The sequence below is a fragment of the Mustelus asterias genome, chromosome 2, assembly GCF_964213995.1.
Source record: "Mustelus asterias chromosome 2, sMusAst1.hap1.1, whole genome shotgun sequence".
Classification (NCBI taxonomy): domain Eukaryota; kingdom Metazoa; phylum Chordata; class Chondrichthyes; order Carcharhiniformes; family Triakidae; genus Mustelus; species Mustelus asterias.
The window spans coordinates 131,949,966-131,966,949 of NC_135802.1; the positions used below are offsets into that span (position 1 = coordinate 131,949,966).

General features: G+C 41.4%; 1 protein-coding gene across 1 annotated transcript; it reads right to left on the bottom strand.

Annotated features, from left to right (window-relative positions):
* Positions 1-99: 99 nt before the first annotated feature.
* On the bottom strand, positions 100-16,710 carry LOC144503831 (nuclear transport factor 2-like). The gene is made up of 4 exons (XM_078228763.1): positions 16,589-16,710; positions 13,932-14,003; positions 6,945-7,043; positions 100-678 (listed from the first exon to the last, which is right to left on the bottom strand). Exons 1-4 carry the CDS (start codon positions 16,685-16,687, stop codon positions 565-567), a joined length of 384 nt encoding a protein of 127 aa, XP_078084889.1. The 5' UTR covers positions 16,688-16,710; the 3' UTR covers positions 100-564.
* Positions 16,711-16,984: the final 274 nt, after the last annotated feature.

The following is a 16,984-nucleotide window of genomic DNA, read 5'->3' on the forward strand; positions in this document are numbered from 1 at the left end:
TCGATTACTGTAATCAAGTGATAATTTACAGAACTGCCATGGCTGCAGCTTACACTTCCATCCAAGTTATTTGTGCAAATATTTCTAGATCCCATAGATGCATTTACTAATGGTACTTTTATTCAAAATCACATTCTGAAAACATGCAAGTGTCCTCTGTGAACATTTTACAAGAACCTGACAAGTATGGATGATAAACTTCTGAATTGATTTTTGGAAAATATCCTTCATGAATAATAAGGTCCTATCCAGAAATTTTCAATTGCTGCTCAAATATTTCATGAACAAAATAAAGACACTGAAGGAAACCATTTACAGATAACTTCAAACGCAAGCATTTTCAGTCACTGGTTGAGCAAACACTGTGATCTTGCATCTGAACTTTAAATGCTGAACAGATTGAAAATCTAACAGGCAAATACTGCAATCATTTTCATTTAAGTAATTCAGTTCATTACGTTGGTCCTGTACCATGACAGTACGCTTGTGAATACACTGCTTCACTACAATTTCGGACTGAATGCACACGGCTGATTCAAGTACGACCAAGACTACAAAGCAGGTCTAACAAAAGTTATGTAGAGCCAATCTGAATATGTCATTTGTGCAGATCCACTTGTCACTATCATTTTTCAGAAGGAATAACTGATGAAATCCCATCACAGGGTCATTATCCACCTGTGGGAGAAACAAAAGATTTGAATCAGCCGAGGTTACATAGTGGAACAAAGAAAATGTTTTACTAGGCACTCAATTTAAGCAACATATTTAGCACTGGCTAGCCTCAGAGTCAAACAATTGTAGGTTCAAATCCCGCTCCAGAAGACCGAATCTAAGCTGATACTCCAGCTGCACTGCCATGGGGCGCTGTCTTTTAAACAAGACGTTAAGTCGAGGCCCCATCTGCCCGCTCAGTAGGATATAAAAGATGCCATGGCACCATTTGAAGAGCAGTGGAGCTCGCCCAGATGTCAATCCAACAGCTCTTCTTCATTTAATGCCTGAAAGATTATAAGGTGCTTTGGGATGCTTTGTGGCCATGACATACAACACCTTAAATACATTCTTTTCCTTTTATGGCAGCTGGACAGAAAAAAAGACTGCAGAATGATAAAGCAATTTTCCTGAGTGGCATGAAAATAAAGGTACTCTACATTTGAATGCAAAGCTTTCCATTTTAAGATGACACTTGACAGCTTGTTAATCTATCACTGGTTTTATTAGGTGAAGGACAACAGGATCAACACAATCGATCTGGATTGGATTGAAACCTAGGACACTATCAAAAGCAACAGGTGCAAGTTGTTACTGTAAACTGACTATATATTTTTTAAGAGTACAAATCAAGTACGCTAGAAAGGTGCTGTACTCCTCTGTTGCTATGAGAGACTTATATTTGAAAAGTGTTTTTGAATTTTTGGATTTATATTTTTATATTTGGAATTTTAGCAAAAATATAAATGTCCGGAGGAAGTCTTTAAACAAGCTGTTTTTGGGAAAAATTGCATGTTTCATTAACCAAGAGCGAAAATGCTGGAAAATCTCAGCAGGTCTGGCAGCATCTGCAAGGGGAGAAAAGAGCTGACGTTGCGAGTCCAGATGACCCTTTGTCAAAGCTAAAAGGCATAGAAAGTGGGAGACACTTATACTGTAGGGTGAGGGAATGAAAGATGAGTCATAGACACAAAAACAAGAGAAAAGGCTAAGGAGTGCTAATGGCAGTCCATTGAGAAAATAGAAGGTGTGAATGGCCAAATGGCAGAGAAGCTGAAAATCAGAGGGGAAGCTGTGACAGGTGAAGATGTGGGGGAGGGGGAGATGGGTGGAGAGAGGTAAAATTGAGAATGGGGGGAGAAAAGGTGAAGCAAAGGGGGAGAAAAGGCAAGAAAAGGGGGATAAAATAGGTGGGGGGGGAAAGAAAAATAAAGAAAGACAAGAAAGAAAAGGTAGCGACCAGTTGAAAATCAAATAAAATGAAAACAAAGGGGTCAAGGTGGGGTAGAGCTAATCATCTGAAATTGTTGAATTCGATGTTGAGACTGGAAGGCTGTAACATGCCTAGCCGGAAGATGAGATGCTATTCCTCCAGTTTGTGTTGAGCTTCACTGAAATTCTCTTGGTTTCAGATTCCAGCATCCGCAGTAATTTGATTTTATTCATGTTTCATTAATTCCATTGCAAGAATCAGATGAAAATGCTTGTTAACAAATTTAGGTGTGTCCTTTGCTCATGAGCCAGGCAGCATGTACCCAAAAACACTGATTTGTGCAAAGTTCAGAATAAAATCAGAGGAGGAAGTTTGAAGACACTGCCGAATATACTGAATTATTAAAGTACTCCCTTTATAACCAGATATTGTCTGTTCCTTTTAAAGTTGATAATTCATATTAATAATAGATTTTTTGGGCACAAAATCTGGAACAGAATGTTTTATTTTAAAGTGCAATAAACTCGACTGACCACAAGAGTTTACTTTGGAGACCATTTCTTCCACGTTTAAAATTTTACCACAGACTGCAGCCAGTAAAGATTTGCATATATATAAAACACCTTTCACATGATACACCGACAATAAACTAGTATAATTCAATGACAAAATTCATGGAATTAGAACGAGGTATCTACTTTGTGTAATCAACCTCAGTTTTGAATTCAGAAACAAAGGATGAATTACAATTCAAGTTTAAAAAATTGAATTAATTTTCTGGTTAATTGTTAAATTATTTTTTACATTTCTTGGTCACTTCAGGCCAGTTTTATACTTGTAACTATTTAAACATCCAAGTTTTGGCATTTTGTATTTCCGTAAATCAATAAATTGAATACCGTGGCACGGTAGCACAGTGGTTAGGGGCGGCACGGTAGCACAGTGGTTAGGGGCGGCACGGTAGCACACTGCTGCTTCACAGCTCCAGGTTCCCGGGTTCGATTCCCGGCTCGGGTCACTGTCTGTGTGGAGTTTGCACATTCTCCTCGTGTCTGCGTGGGTTTCCTCCGGGTGCTCCGGTTTCCTCCCACAGTCCAAAGATGTGCGGGTTAGGTTGATTGGCCAGGTTAAAAATTGTCCCTTAGAGTTCTGGGATGCGTAGGTTAGAGGGATTAGCGGGTAAAATATGTGGGGGGAGGGCCTGGGTGGGATTGTGGTCGATGCAGACTCGATGGGCTGAATGGCCTCCTTCTGCACTGTAGTGTTTCTATGTTTCTATGTTCTATGTATAATGAAATTATACAGTTGTGCAGTGCATCAGGACTTTAATATTTACCACTCAATTGACTGTTGCTCAGTTGATTAATTTGCTAGCATGACTAATGCAATAAAACTTAAAAGCTCAGTGCTAGCTAAGGAGATGTTACTTAGCCTCTGAGAGAAGTGTTCCCAACCACCAGTCACACCAAAGGCAGCACTGAGCCATTAAGCATTTCTGCAAAAGCCACGTTGAATAGATACTCATAAGTAGAATTCAGCTTTTCAGTTATTGAATTAACTCCAATTCAGTTGCTGAATCAATTCCTAACCTGACATTTTAATGTCTGCACAGTGGGAATCGTTCACATCATTCTTGAAAATGTGTTAAACAATGGGTGGAATTTTTTGATATTTGTGCAGAGGGCTGGCTGAGGGGAGAAATGATGTGGAGATGCCGGCGTTGGACTGGGGTGAACACAGTAAGAGTTTTAACAACACCAGGTTAAAGTCCAACAGGTTTATTTGGTAGCAAATACCATAAGCTTTCGGAGCGCTGCTCCTTCGTCAGATGGAGTGGATATCTGCTCTCAAACAGGGCACAGAGACACAAAATCAAGTTACAGAATACTGATTAGAATGCGAATCCCTACAACCAGCCAGAGGGGAGAAAACCAGCCTGCAGCTCACAGGCTGCACAGTTGGCTTTTCTCACCATGTTCTGAAGCATTTGGTGCAGAAGAAATCTCCCGGTGTGGCCCCATACTGGCAGGGCCGGGCCTAATAGAGCCGGCAACTATAGGAAGACCAGGCTGTCCTCAATCTGCAATAAATAAACATTACCTCCCGCCCCGTGGATAAGAGGAACACCCCTCCCCCCACCAACAAGCACAAGGACAACCCTCCCCACACACACAAGGGGACCCCACACCCCACCAGACAAGGGCAGTGCCAGGATACTATCCAGCCATGACGCGCTCCCCCCAGGCAGGCTATATCTGCAGGTTTCCTTCGCCTGGTTCCTGTTTTTGAAAAGCAGTTGTAAATCTCGCCAACATGACTGGGAATTCCAAATGTGGGGGAAACAATAAGGCGGGGGAGCCTGCTAATTAAATTAAAATTTATTGAACTGAGATTCCCAAACTTCCAGGGCAGGGGGTGGGGGGACCTCGGTACATTACGGGTGAGGGAGTGGGATGGCACGGTGGTACAGTGGTTAGCACTGCTGCCTCACAGCGCCAGCGACCCAGGTTTCATTCCTGGGTCACTGTCTGTGTGGAGGTTGCACATTCTCCCCGTGTCTGCATGGGTTTCCTCAGGGTGCTCCGGTTTCCTCCCACAGTCTGAAAGACGCCCTGGTTAGGTGCATTGATCTGAACAGGCGCCGGAATGTGGCGACTAGGGGAATTTCACAGTAACTTCATTGCAGTGTTAATGTAAGCCTTACTAGTGACTAATAAACTTTATTTATTTAATTTAGTTTAAGGGAGTGGAGAGAATCGGAAAACAAGATCTTGCCTGTTGCCTGCAAGTTTTTCATTTTCGAAGTCTTGCGAGATTTTGTGTCCACATCACCGCTTGTGTTTCTGCTGAACACAGATGCAAAATTGCGGCAACTGCCTTTAAATTACAATGGATTCATTGATCTTGAGGGGTTGCACTGTAAATTCACAAGGATGATACTACAGCTATGACAAGACGACAGGCTCCATAATTTGGGCTTGTATTTCTTTTGCGCAGAAAAGATTAAAGAGTGACCTATTGAGGTGTTTTAAGATGGTTGAAGGATTTTGTTGCATTTACAAGAGATAACTATTTTCTCTGGCGACATGCACACAGAATCTTAATTAGAACCAGGCTGTTAAAGGGTGAAGTCAAGGACTTTACAGAAAGTGCAAATGTAGAATTTGAGTAATGCTGAAAAAGAGAGACATGCTGTTGAAGCATTTTGTCCTGAAACCATCAGAATAGAAAGGCAAGAATACCAAATCTCAAAAGGGAACATTTTTTATAGCATGAAAAAACACTGCCGATTTTTTAACAAGTGGCCTCTGATTGGTAGAGGTGCTGCCATGGAGAATGCACCAAGGACAAATATTTGTCAGGCTTTTGTTTAAAGCCAAACCAGGCAGGTCAACCGATTGGTCAAGATATTGGCATGGGGAATGAACCAAAAAAGATTTTGTTTAGTTAAAAAAAGTGTGATGCAAAGACATGTTCCTACAGTCTGCAAAGGACAGGGCCCTGTGTGTAAATATATGTAGCTTCCAGCATGTGTAAGTATACTGCAAGCCTGACTGATCGTCTTAATTTGATTGCCAGTGTAATTCTTAGCACAATCAGTTCAGCCCCCCAAAACTCAACCATACTGTCCAGTCACAGTATGGTTGAGTTTTGCAAGCATGGGCTGGTCCGGTATGGTCAGTACTTTGTCTATTGTGGCTGAAAGGACAGGCTGTTTAATATGATCTGTTAATCATTGGGATGTACAGCCTACATGCCTGGCAAGACACCGGCATTGGTATTCATATACCACAATACTCATTATGTGATAGGCAGAACATTTTGCTTTGATGGCAGCATCATGCTGGTGGAGAATTGTAGATTTGCTGGTGGATTGCTGCTGCATATTAGCAGCATAGAACAGCTAGCTTCACTTGTTGTTCAAATCTTTGAGACATCTTACCCTTCCAGGGTAATCTGAGATAGACTGGGTACTTTCCAGGGCCAAGAGTGGCAGCCTTTGGCTCATTCAAGAGTTGTGCAATATACAACGCAAAATGATCTGATCAGGGTAGCCATTACCCACAGGGTGGCTATGCTGTGCCCTATTTTGGCATCATAGTGAGCAAATGGCTCAGGCCCTATTTACAAGGTTGCTCACATTAGCAAGTGCTGTCCAATCGTTGAATCACATCTAAACAATCCTAATTGTGCTAAGAATTACACTAACAACAATTTAAGTTCATCACTTGGGCTCACAGTGTGGCACACTTATGTTTAAAAACTACATATTTTCACAAAGGGCCCTGCAGACAGAAGGAGCATGTCCATGCACTGCACCTTTTTCAACTCAAAAAAAGAGCTTGGGAGACAGCCATTCCATGGTTCATTCCCCACAGTTATGCCTTGACCAGAGTTGACCTGCCTGGTTTAAATTTAAACAGAGGCTTGGCAGTTAACTGCTCTGTGTATTCTCCACGGCAGCACTCTCTTCTTATACAGAATCAATTGTTGCTCCCTTTAAAATTGATATTCTTGCATGCGTATAAGACAAAAAACTTCAACATGTCTCTTTTTTCAGCAATCTAAGTGAAAATGTGGAATCTCTGTCTTAAAGTTTGTTGTGGCTAGGTAATTGAAAATTAAAACTGAGATTGATAGTTTTTTGTTAGGCAAGGGTATTAAGGATTATGGGACAAGGTGGGCAAACTGATTTAAGGTACAGATTAGTCATGATCTGATTGAATAGTGGACTAGGGCTGCAGGACTCAATAGCCAGTTCCAGTTCCACTGCCCCTTAACAATTTTTTAAAACTGCAATTACCAATTTCACTCCGATAACAATAAATGAACTCTTTCCTTAAAGGAAAATACAAAACGACAGTGTTTTAACTGATTGTTAACAGCTCCAATTATAAAACACCCAATTGAAGACAAGATTCTGTTTGTTAAGTCAGTGGACTGAGCCACATCACTGTAATGTGGCAATTCTCCACTGAAAAAAACCCAAAATTCCCGAGCAAATTTCCCTACTCACCTTTAGTTGTCCTACTACCATACTAAGAACACAGCTGTCTGGTGCTGGTTGATGGTCTTCCGCAGTTATGTTATGCTGAATTTTCTGGAATGGTAGACTCTAGAGAGTTTAAAAACAAGAGATGTAGCAAATAACATTTTACATCATGCTTAAGATTCAGTCAAATAATCAATAACAAAACCACTACCAATAGGAGACTTAAAGCCAAAATTGTGACTTTTGCAAGTTTCCTAAACTTAAAGAAAGTGCAGCTACATTGAAATCCTCAAAACAATGTACTCAGTACATAATTATCATACGGCTGACATGACTGAAGGGTCTACTTGCCAGTGAAAGGTAGTTGATGTATCTCCATCACATGTTAGGCTTATACATTTTTAGTATCAGCATGTGCACTTTAATGTGTACATCAATGAGTTACTCTGCAATCAGGCATACCATGAGAAAAGCAGCATCGCAGGAAGCGCACATATAGGAAATTACAAGCAAACAGCCCCTGGAAACAGCAATGCATGGAATCGTCCACAGGTATTCTTTGCCCAACTTGGCAAATAGCATGCAGTAGATCCTAGATTGAATTTGCCAACTACAAAATTTATCAACAAAAATATTCCATTTCTTTCTGAAGGGTCTCGGGCAGACATTGAGATGTTTACTTATTGGTATCATCCTACACACCATTAACAAAATAGGCTGAGTGAGAAGGCGGACCAGCATAATGGATAAGAATTATTTACATAGGCCCTCGAGCTGGAATATTGTATTCATTCCCAATTTTAAAAAAATCAGTCACACATTCCCATAGCTACTGCACTTGGTCAAAATGTTTATAGAAAAAATTAAGCATGCAAGTTGGATTTCCCTGCCTGATACCATTCCATAAAATTGTATATGGCAATAATCTGCCGCACATATTCAGGAACAAACCCCAACCCACTCCTTTTTTATTGCATTTTCAGAAGTTAATGCACCTGATACATGTGACAAAAATATGAATCAAATATTTGAGCTCAAAGAATGTCTTTTATTAATGGGAAAAGTCGCATGTGATAGAAGCAAAATCTCATTACCTCCTTTCAGAAAGGCAACTCCATAAACAAGTTCTTCCAGGTCATTACTCCAATTCCATTATCAGAGAATACTCTTTGAAACTTACCACAGTAGTCTAGCCTATCTTGACTCAGTCAAAAGATTCTGGGTTCAAATCCCACACCAATGACTTGAGTGCATATTCTAGGCTGACATTTCAGTGCAGTTATGAGTGAGTCCCACGCTGTAGGTGTTGTTGTATTTTCGTGAGAAGTTAAATTTATGGATTTTAGTAAGGCTTTCAACAAGGTTCCTCATGGTAGGCTCATCCAGAAGATCAAGATGTATGGTGACTTGCAAGATCAACGTGACTTGTCCACTTGGATTCAGAATTGGCTTGCCTATAGAAGTCAGAAAGTAGTGATGGAAGGGTGTTTTTCTGGTTGGAGGTCCATGATTGGGGTATTCCGCAGGGATTCATACAGGAACCTCTGCTGCTTTATACAATAAATGACTTGGACGAAAACATAGATGGGTGCGTTAGTAAGTTTTCAATTGACACAATGATAGGTGGAGTTATGGATGGTGTAAAAGGATATAGATCAGTTACAGATTTGAGCAGAGAAATGGCAAATGGAGTTTAATCCGGGGAAGTGGGAGGTGCTGCACTTTGGGAGATCAAATGTTAAGGGTAGGTATACAGTTAATGGCAAGACTCTGAACAGCATTGATGTACAGAGGGATTTTGGGATTCATGTCCATAGCTTCCTGAAAGTGGCTACACAAGTAGATAGGGTGGTAAAAAAGGCATATGGCATGCTTGCCTTTATTGGGTGGGCATTGAACACAAGAGTTAGGATTTCATGTTGCAACTTTATAAAACTTTGGTTAGGCTGCATTTAGAGTATTGCGTTCAATTCTGGTCGCCACATTACAGGACGAATGTGGAGGCTTTTGAGACGGAGCAGAAGAGATTTACCAGGATGCTGCCTGGATTAGAGAGTATGAGCTATAAGGAGAGGCTGAACAAACTAGGGTTATTTTCTTTGTAGCGGCAAAGGCTGAGGGGAGACCTGATAGAAGTCTATAAAATATGACAGGAATAGATAGGGTTGACAGTCGGCTGATTTTTGGGGCGATTCTCCCAATAAAGTTATTAGTGCTGAATTTGCGGGAAAACTGGTGTAAATCATGATTGTTTTTTCAGTGGGAGTTCACACTAGAATCTCCCACACTGTGCAATGCAGAGTTCACAACCGTGAATATCATTAAAAGCTTGGGGGGGGGGGGGGGGGGGCTATTCACGCTAGAGTCTGACAGTTCCAGGCCTCTCTGCATGCGCAATGGCCCCGAAATGTCAGCTTGATCGCTGGCCAAACTGGGACCCTCACAGTGCTGCCCCTCCAACCCCACCCCCAACGTTCCAATCGTGGCCCCCACGGTCATTCCAGGGCCAACCCCTATTCCCCCCCGTCCTGGAGCGCCCCGATCTCTAGCATCCCCCCTCCCCCAGCAGTGACGACCACACCCCCACAGGAGGCAGACCCCCCCCCGCCAATTGCTCCCCTTTCACTCCAGCAGGGTCTCCTGCTAGTACCCTGAAAGTGGGGAGGTACTCTAAACCCAACCAGAATGAAATTGTACTGGTGGAGTGGGAGATGCTATCGGGCCTGGAGAATTCAGTCCCGGGCCCGATAATCACATTTAAATAACATTAAAATAAGATTAAAATTACCTGGTGTTCCCGCCAGTTTCCTGCATGGTCCCGACTGCGCCGGACTTCCGTTGCTGGGAGAGGCGCACGCGTCGGAAACGCATGCGTGAATCCCACGAATCAGCGCACGCACGAATCATCCAGACCAATCCACCAAAAAATCAGTGGGTCGGAATGGGAGAATCGCCCCCAGAATCTTTTTCCTCAGTGTTGAAATGTCGAATATTAGGGGGCATGCACTTAAGGTGAGAGAGGGAAAGTTCAAAGGGGATGTGAGGGGCAAGTTATTTTTACACAGAGAGTGGCAAGTGTCTGGAACATGCTGCTAGGGGTGGTGGTGCAGGCAGATACGATAGGGGCGTTTAAAGGGCTTTTAGATAAGCACATGAATATACAAGGAATAAAGGGATATGGACCAAGGACTGGCAGAAGGGATTAGTTTAATTTGTTGTCATATTTAGGATAACATTTAAAACGCATCAAGATAGATAAATCCCCAGGACCTGATGACACTGCAGGAGGCTAGGGAAGAAATTGCGGGTCCCCTAGCAGAGATATTTGAATCATCGACAGCCACAGGCGAGGTGCCTGAAGATTAGAGGGTGGCAAATGTTGTGCCTTTAAGAAGGGCTGCAGAGAAAAGCCTGGGAACCACAGATTGGTGAGCCTAATCTGCAGTGGATAAGTTGTTAGGATGTATTCTGAGAGGCAAGGACTGATTAGGGACAATCAGCATGGCTTTGAGTGGAAAATCGTGTCTCACGAATTTGATTGAGTTTTTTGAAGGGGTAACCAAGAAGGTAGATGAGGGCAGTGCAGTCGATGTTGTCTACATGGACTTTAGCAAGGCCTTTGACAAGGTAGCACACGGTAGGCTGTTGCATAAGGTTAAATCTCACGTGACCCAGGGTGAGGTAGCCAACTGAATACAAAATTGGCTTGATGACAGAAGACAGAGGGGTGTTTGTTTTTCAAACTGGAGGCCTGTGACCAGCAGTGTGCCTCAGGGATCGGTGCTGGGTCCACTGTTATTTGTTATTTATATTAATGATTTGGATGAGAATTTAGGAGGCATGGTCAGTAAGTTTGCAGATGACACAAGATTGGCGGCATAGTGGACAGTGAAGAAGGTTATCTAAGATTGCAATGGGATCTTGATCAATTGGGCCTGTGGGCCGATGAATGGTAAATGGAGTGTAATTTAGATAAATGTGAGGTGATGTATTTTGGTAGATCGAATCGGGGCAGGACTTACTCAGTTAATGGTCGGGCGTTGGGGAGAGTTATAGAACAAAGAGATCTAGGAGTACAGCTTCATGGCTCCTTGAAAGTGGAGTCACAGGTGGACAGGGTGCTGAAGGCATTCGGCATGTTTGGTTTCATTGGTGAGAACATTGAATATAGGAGTTGGGACATCTTGTTGAAGTTGTACAAGACATTAGTAAGGTCACACTTGAAATACTGTGTATAGTTCTGGTCACCCTATTATAGAAAGGATATTAAACTAGAAAGAGTGCAGAAGAGATTTACTAGAATGCTTCGGGACTTAATGGTTGAGTTATAAGGAGAGGCTGGATAGACTGGGACATTTTTCCCTGAGTGTAGGAAGCTTAGGGGTAATCTTATAGAGGGCCATAAAATAATGAGGGGCATAGATAAGGTCGGTAGTCAACATCTTTTCCCAAAGGTAGGGGAGTCTAAAACTAGAAGGTGGGGGAAGGGCGGGGGGGAGGTGCAGCATGGTGGCACAGTGGTTAGCACTGCTGCCTCACAGCACTAGAGACTCGAGTTTGATTCCCAGCTTGGGTCACTGTCTGTGTGGAATTTGTACGTTCTCCCCGTGTCTGCGTGGGTTTTCCCCAGGTGCTCCGGTTTCCTCCCACAGTCTGAAAAATGTGCTGGTTAGGTGCATTGATCTGAACAGGCACCGGAGTGTGGAGACTAGGGGAATTTCACAGTAACTTCATTGCAAAGTAAGCCTTACTTATTACTAATAAATAAACTTTACATAGGTTTAAGGTGAGAGGGGAGAGATACAAAAGGGTCCAGAGGGGCAATATTTTCACTCAGAGGGTGGCAAGTGTCTGGAGCAAGCTGCCAGAGGCAGTAGTAGATGCAGGTATAATTTTGTCTTTTAAAAAGCAAAAGAGAGTTACATGGGTAAGATGCGTATAGAGGGCTATGGGCCAAATGCAGGCAATTGGGACTAGCTTAATGGTAAAAACTAGGCAGCATAGACAAGTTGGGCCAAAGGACCTGTTTCCATGCTGTAAACCTCTATGAGTCTATAACATTGTGGGCCAAAGGGCCTGTTCCTGTGCTGTACAGTTCTATGATGTGTCTCAATCTGCTCTCAGGTGGATATAAAGATCTGGTGCACTGTTCAAGCGGGAAGCAGGGGATTTCTCAGTATCCTGGCAAACATTTAACCAAAACCACAATAGATAATCTGGTTATTTGGATTATTGCTATCTGGGGACTAGCTTGTCTCACAACATTTCAGAATGTTTCACAATTTTACAATAAAAAGTACTTCATAGGCTGTGAAGCACCTTGGGATGTCTTACGGCCATGAAAGGCATTAAATGAAAGTTTAGTTTTCTTTGTATTTTAAAAAACTGTCAGGTGGTTTGGCCACACACTTCTCTTTCCTTTCAGTTATTTTTGTGGATTGGTTAATTGACTGGGTCTCCAGATTCAACCTTGTTCAGGGCTTTGGACAGAGACAGGAAAGCCTTTGGCCACACTATAACCGCACAAAAGGATATTACTGACCACAAAAGATTTGAGTATGACCAACTCAGCAGACAGCACAGTCACTGACTTAGCAACTGTCACATTGTGTGAACAACATACACACAAAGTGCAACTTTTAGCTGGCCACCAGTCCAAGGTTTATTAAAAGACATAGCAAGCTACTCATAAGTACATGAATAACTGCTGTACCATCTTGAAATTGACATCAAGGCCATAAAATTGGTGAACCTCTGAAAGTAAGCAGATATTAGTGTTTTCAAAAGGGGATTTGCATCACCTTTGGAATATTTCTGGCATAGAACTTCAATCAATCATAAAGTAGTAATGGACAGTTAGGAAAACTTTAGATATGGTTATCCAGTGAGGTACCTACAATCAAAGATCTTCCAGAACCGTGATTTGCAGCTTCCAATGACTTGCCAGTCTTTCAAGGTCCAGATTAATCATTTCTGACCTAACAAGGTTAGCTGAATATGCAGACTTCAACTACCAAAAAGCAAGTCCCAGTTAACAACCTGAGACACATTTACAGGCCCAGTCCTTGCCTAGGTCTACAGGCCTTTCAACCATCATGCAACCATAAATCCACAGAGGCCAAACTTTTTGGAAGATTCCTAAACTTCTATTAGATCCTTCTCATTTGAGATCTCCTGTCTTAGCACTCCATTTTCGTAGATAGAGATTGCACGTTAAAGTGAAACAATATCTGAGCAAGAATGACCCAATGTTTTTAAGGATTAACATTGACCTGGACACTACGGAGAACTCCCCTGTTCTTCAAAATCATGTTGAGAGATCTTTCACATACATCTGAGGGGGCAAACAGGGCATACGTTTGATGTTTCATCCAAAAGATGGCACCTTCAACAAAGCAGCACTCTCTCACTGCTGCACATATATATTAATTTAGATTATGGACTCAACCCTACGTGATTTCCGATAAGATATACTAATAGTCCTGATGATCTGAAGTACAAACATGGATTTACTGTAATAGATTAAGATAAAAACACAATGTTGGGATTTGTCTGGAAGACTTTCATCCCAAGTATGGAAATAGAAAAACAACACAAACACAACCAATTGCTATGGAAAGTATGATACTGGAATTAAACATTCTCAGCAAACACATTTCAAAAGACTTTTGATTGCACAAAGTTTTGCAGGGCTTCAACAACATTACAACAAAGCAGGAAAAATGCACCTGCAGAATCCAGAGGTGAATTTGAATAGAAACTAGTGTACCCGAACAGGTGTTGGAGTGCGGCGACTGGGGGATTTTCACAGTAACTTCATTGCTGTGTTAATGTAAGCCTACTTGTGACACTAATGAACAAACATTTTAAAACAAAGTATTTAAACTAAGACATTGTCCAGAAGGTGTCTAAATACCATATTGTGATAGTCAGGATAACTCACATTACAGTGGTAATCATAATGCATGTTAATACAAGGGTTACACTCAATGACACTATGATTATACATACAGCTATTTTCTCCATTATTGCAGCTTTCCCCTGGAAAGGTTGTCCTTCCCATGTTAAGCAGGAACAGTCACTCTGGAACAAAAGTAGTTTCAAAATTAATGACATGTTATGAAGGGCAGATATTCCCTCCCTTCAGAGTTATTTTTATAATATGGACTAAGAATTGTGCACACTACAAGTGGCCTAACCAAGTTTCAATTCAAGTCTAACACAATTACTGTTTTCTTATTCTATCCTTCTTCAGGTAAACCCCATTGCCTGTTTTGTCATTTAAAAATAATCTGCATTGCTACATTGCAATGTGTATCTGCATCCCTAGATCTTTTTTGCTCCATTACAATATGCAGACACCTCCTTCCTATCAAAAGACACCATCTTACTTATCGATATGGAAATTAACTTGCCAATTATACGCATTCTGCAAGTTTAATGACCTCCTGTATTTTGTCTCATTCTTCCTTTTTATCAACTATGGCTCCCAATTTGGTATTGTCCACTAACTTTGGAACTGTACTTCTGATTCCAGTACTAATCGTTAATGTAAATTGTGAACAACAGCTATGTGTGAAACATCACTTTCCATCTTTTTGCTAGTCTGAGTAACTTTGTTTTGTTATCCACTCTACTGCCTGCCCTCTCATCTCTAATGAACAAAGAACAAAGAACAGTACAGCACAGGAAACAGGCCCTTCGGCCCTCCAAGCCTGTGCCGCTCCTTGGTCCAACTAGACCAATCGTTTGTATCCCTCCATTCCCAGGCTGCTCATGTGACTATCCAGGTAAGTCTTAAACGATGTCAGCGTGCCTGCCTCCACCACCCTACTTGGCAGCGCATTCCAGGCCCCCACCACCCTCTGTGTAAAAAACGTCCCTCTGATGTCTGAGTTATACTTCGCCCCTCTCAGCTTGAGCCCGTGACCCCTCGTGATCGTCACCTCCGACCTGGGAAAAAGCTTCCCACTGTTCACCCTATCTATACCCTTCATAATCTTGTATACCTCTATTAGATCTCCCCTCATTCTCCGTCTTTCCAAGGACAACAACCCCAGTCTACCCAATCTCTCCTCATAGCTAAGACCCTCCATACCAGGCAACATCCTGGTAAACCTTCTCTGCACTCTCTCCAATGCCTCCACGTCCTTCTGGTAGTGCGGCGACCAGAACTGGACGCAGTAATGTGGTATCTTATCAAAGGCTTTTTGAAAATCCAAATGTATTACATTAACTTTGTCAAAGATTTCGATAAGATTGGTCAAATTGACTTTCTCCTTTGAAATCTGTGTCAATTACTCTATTATATTATTACATCTTTGAATAAAGATTCCATTATCATTTCTACCATTGTTAGAATAAGTCCATGGAACTACAGAGCAGTTAACCTATCTCCCTTTTTAAGTACAGAAATCACATTAACTGACTTCCTCACCAGGGGCAGTATTCCCTCTCTAATAAATGCTTATTATACAAGAAATAGCACCTCTAATATCTCTTCCCTAACATTATTTATTATGCCCAGATGTAATCCATCCATCCAAGGGTTTGATTCGTTTATCAATTATCTCCCTCTTCTCTCTCTTAAAAAAGTTTTTATATTTTTAAAAATCTGTCCTAATGTCATGTTCAGCTTGTTAGTTTCCTGGTAAATAGCTAATCAATATTTGTGCCATATCACTGTCATTAGCCGAGAGATTTATTTTGTGAATCCCTTAGTGACTCTATTCTATGTTTTTCCCACCACGATTTTTTAAGTCTGTAAAATATTTTACTTTTTTATATTCCACAATAATTTAATGTCATAGTTCCCATTTACTTTTCCAATTTAAAGCTTTTTTCCTAATCACTTTATATTCCCTTTGGTCGTCATCTCCTTTGTATATTCAAGTGGCACTGATAGATCATCTAAAGCAATAAGGGGGTGGAATTCAATGGAGCATTCCAAGTTAGGGGACATAACTCAGGATCAGTTTTGGAGGCAAGGGCCTATGTGTTTCTAATGCACGTTCCACTCCTCCAGCTTTGCCTTTCCTACTAATTCCATGATACCCCCTCTCAATCTCTCTACAGTGTTCCTCATCTACCCCAGACCCTCTTCATAACTATTCAGAGCATTCTGTCTTTTTTATATGTTTTAATTAAGACATGGAATGTTTTTACCTTAAATGAGTATTGAAACCATGTCATTCACCTTTAAAGGGAAAATTCGATATGCAAAATAGAAGGGTAGAGTGCATCAACAGTGGGAAAAGCTTTGACAAAGTGAGTCACATGGTTTCCTCCTGTCCTATCATTCTGGGTCTCCAGATTCATCCAATTGTTGAGAGTTCAGCTTGTCTTTAGAATTTATACAGCAGTAGCATGGGGCAAGTGAAGTCTTTCGGTAACACAACTCATTCCAAATCCAGTTCAGTAAGTCTTCTTTTCCCATTGCATGGTTTCCCTGTCAGGAATATTTTATCATGTCATGTTGTTGATAAATTGTACCCCTGTTCGCCAGCTGGGGAATTGCACAAGTACATTGACATTGGGGAGCTTACTAAAGCAGAACCCACAATGCCCTGCATGTTAAAGCACATGAACATAACTATGACTACTCAAAAAAAATAATACAACCAGCTGAAACACAACTTAACACCCAATGCAAAACTGCACAAACTTACATACAAAGTCCCAAGCTGTGTCCGGTCCACATCAAACTGTTGGTAATAGTGATGCACAAAACCTCTACCAATCTGTTCCCACAATGGGTGTTCAGCCATTCTGATGCGTAATAATGAATGATTCAGTCCTGTCAAAGAGATATTAGTGAGATTATTTTCAACATAACCCAACTTCACAACAATGCTCTCGTTAAACTGTCGAGACAACATAACATAACTGGCAACACAACATTATCTATTCAAGAGTGTTTTCAGCAAAAGGTTTCATGCATTTAAGTGGATACAATAATTTAATCAGATCTCATGAACTATCCACAATCCATAAATTTACATCCTCACAACATGGCCAATTATGACCTGAATGCAGCGACCAGCAATTGTAAATGAGACAAGGCT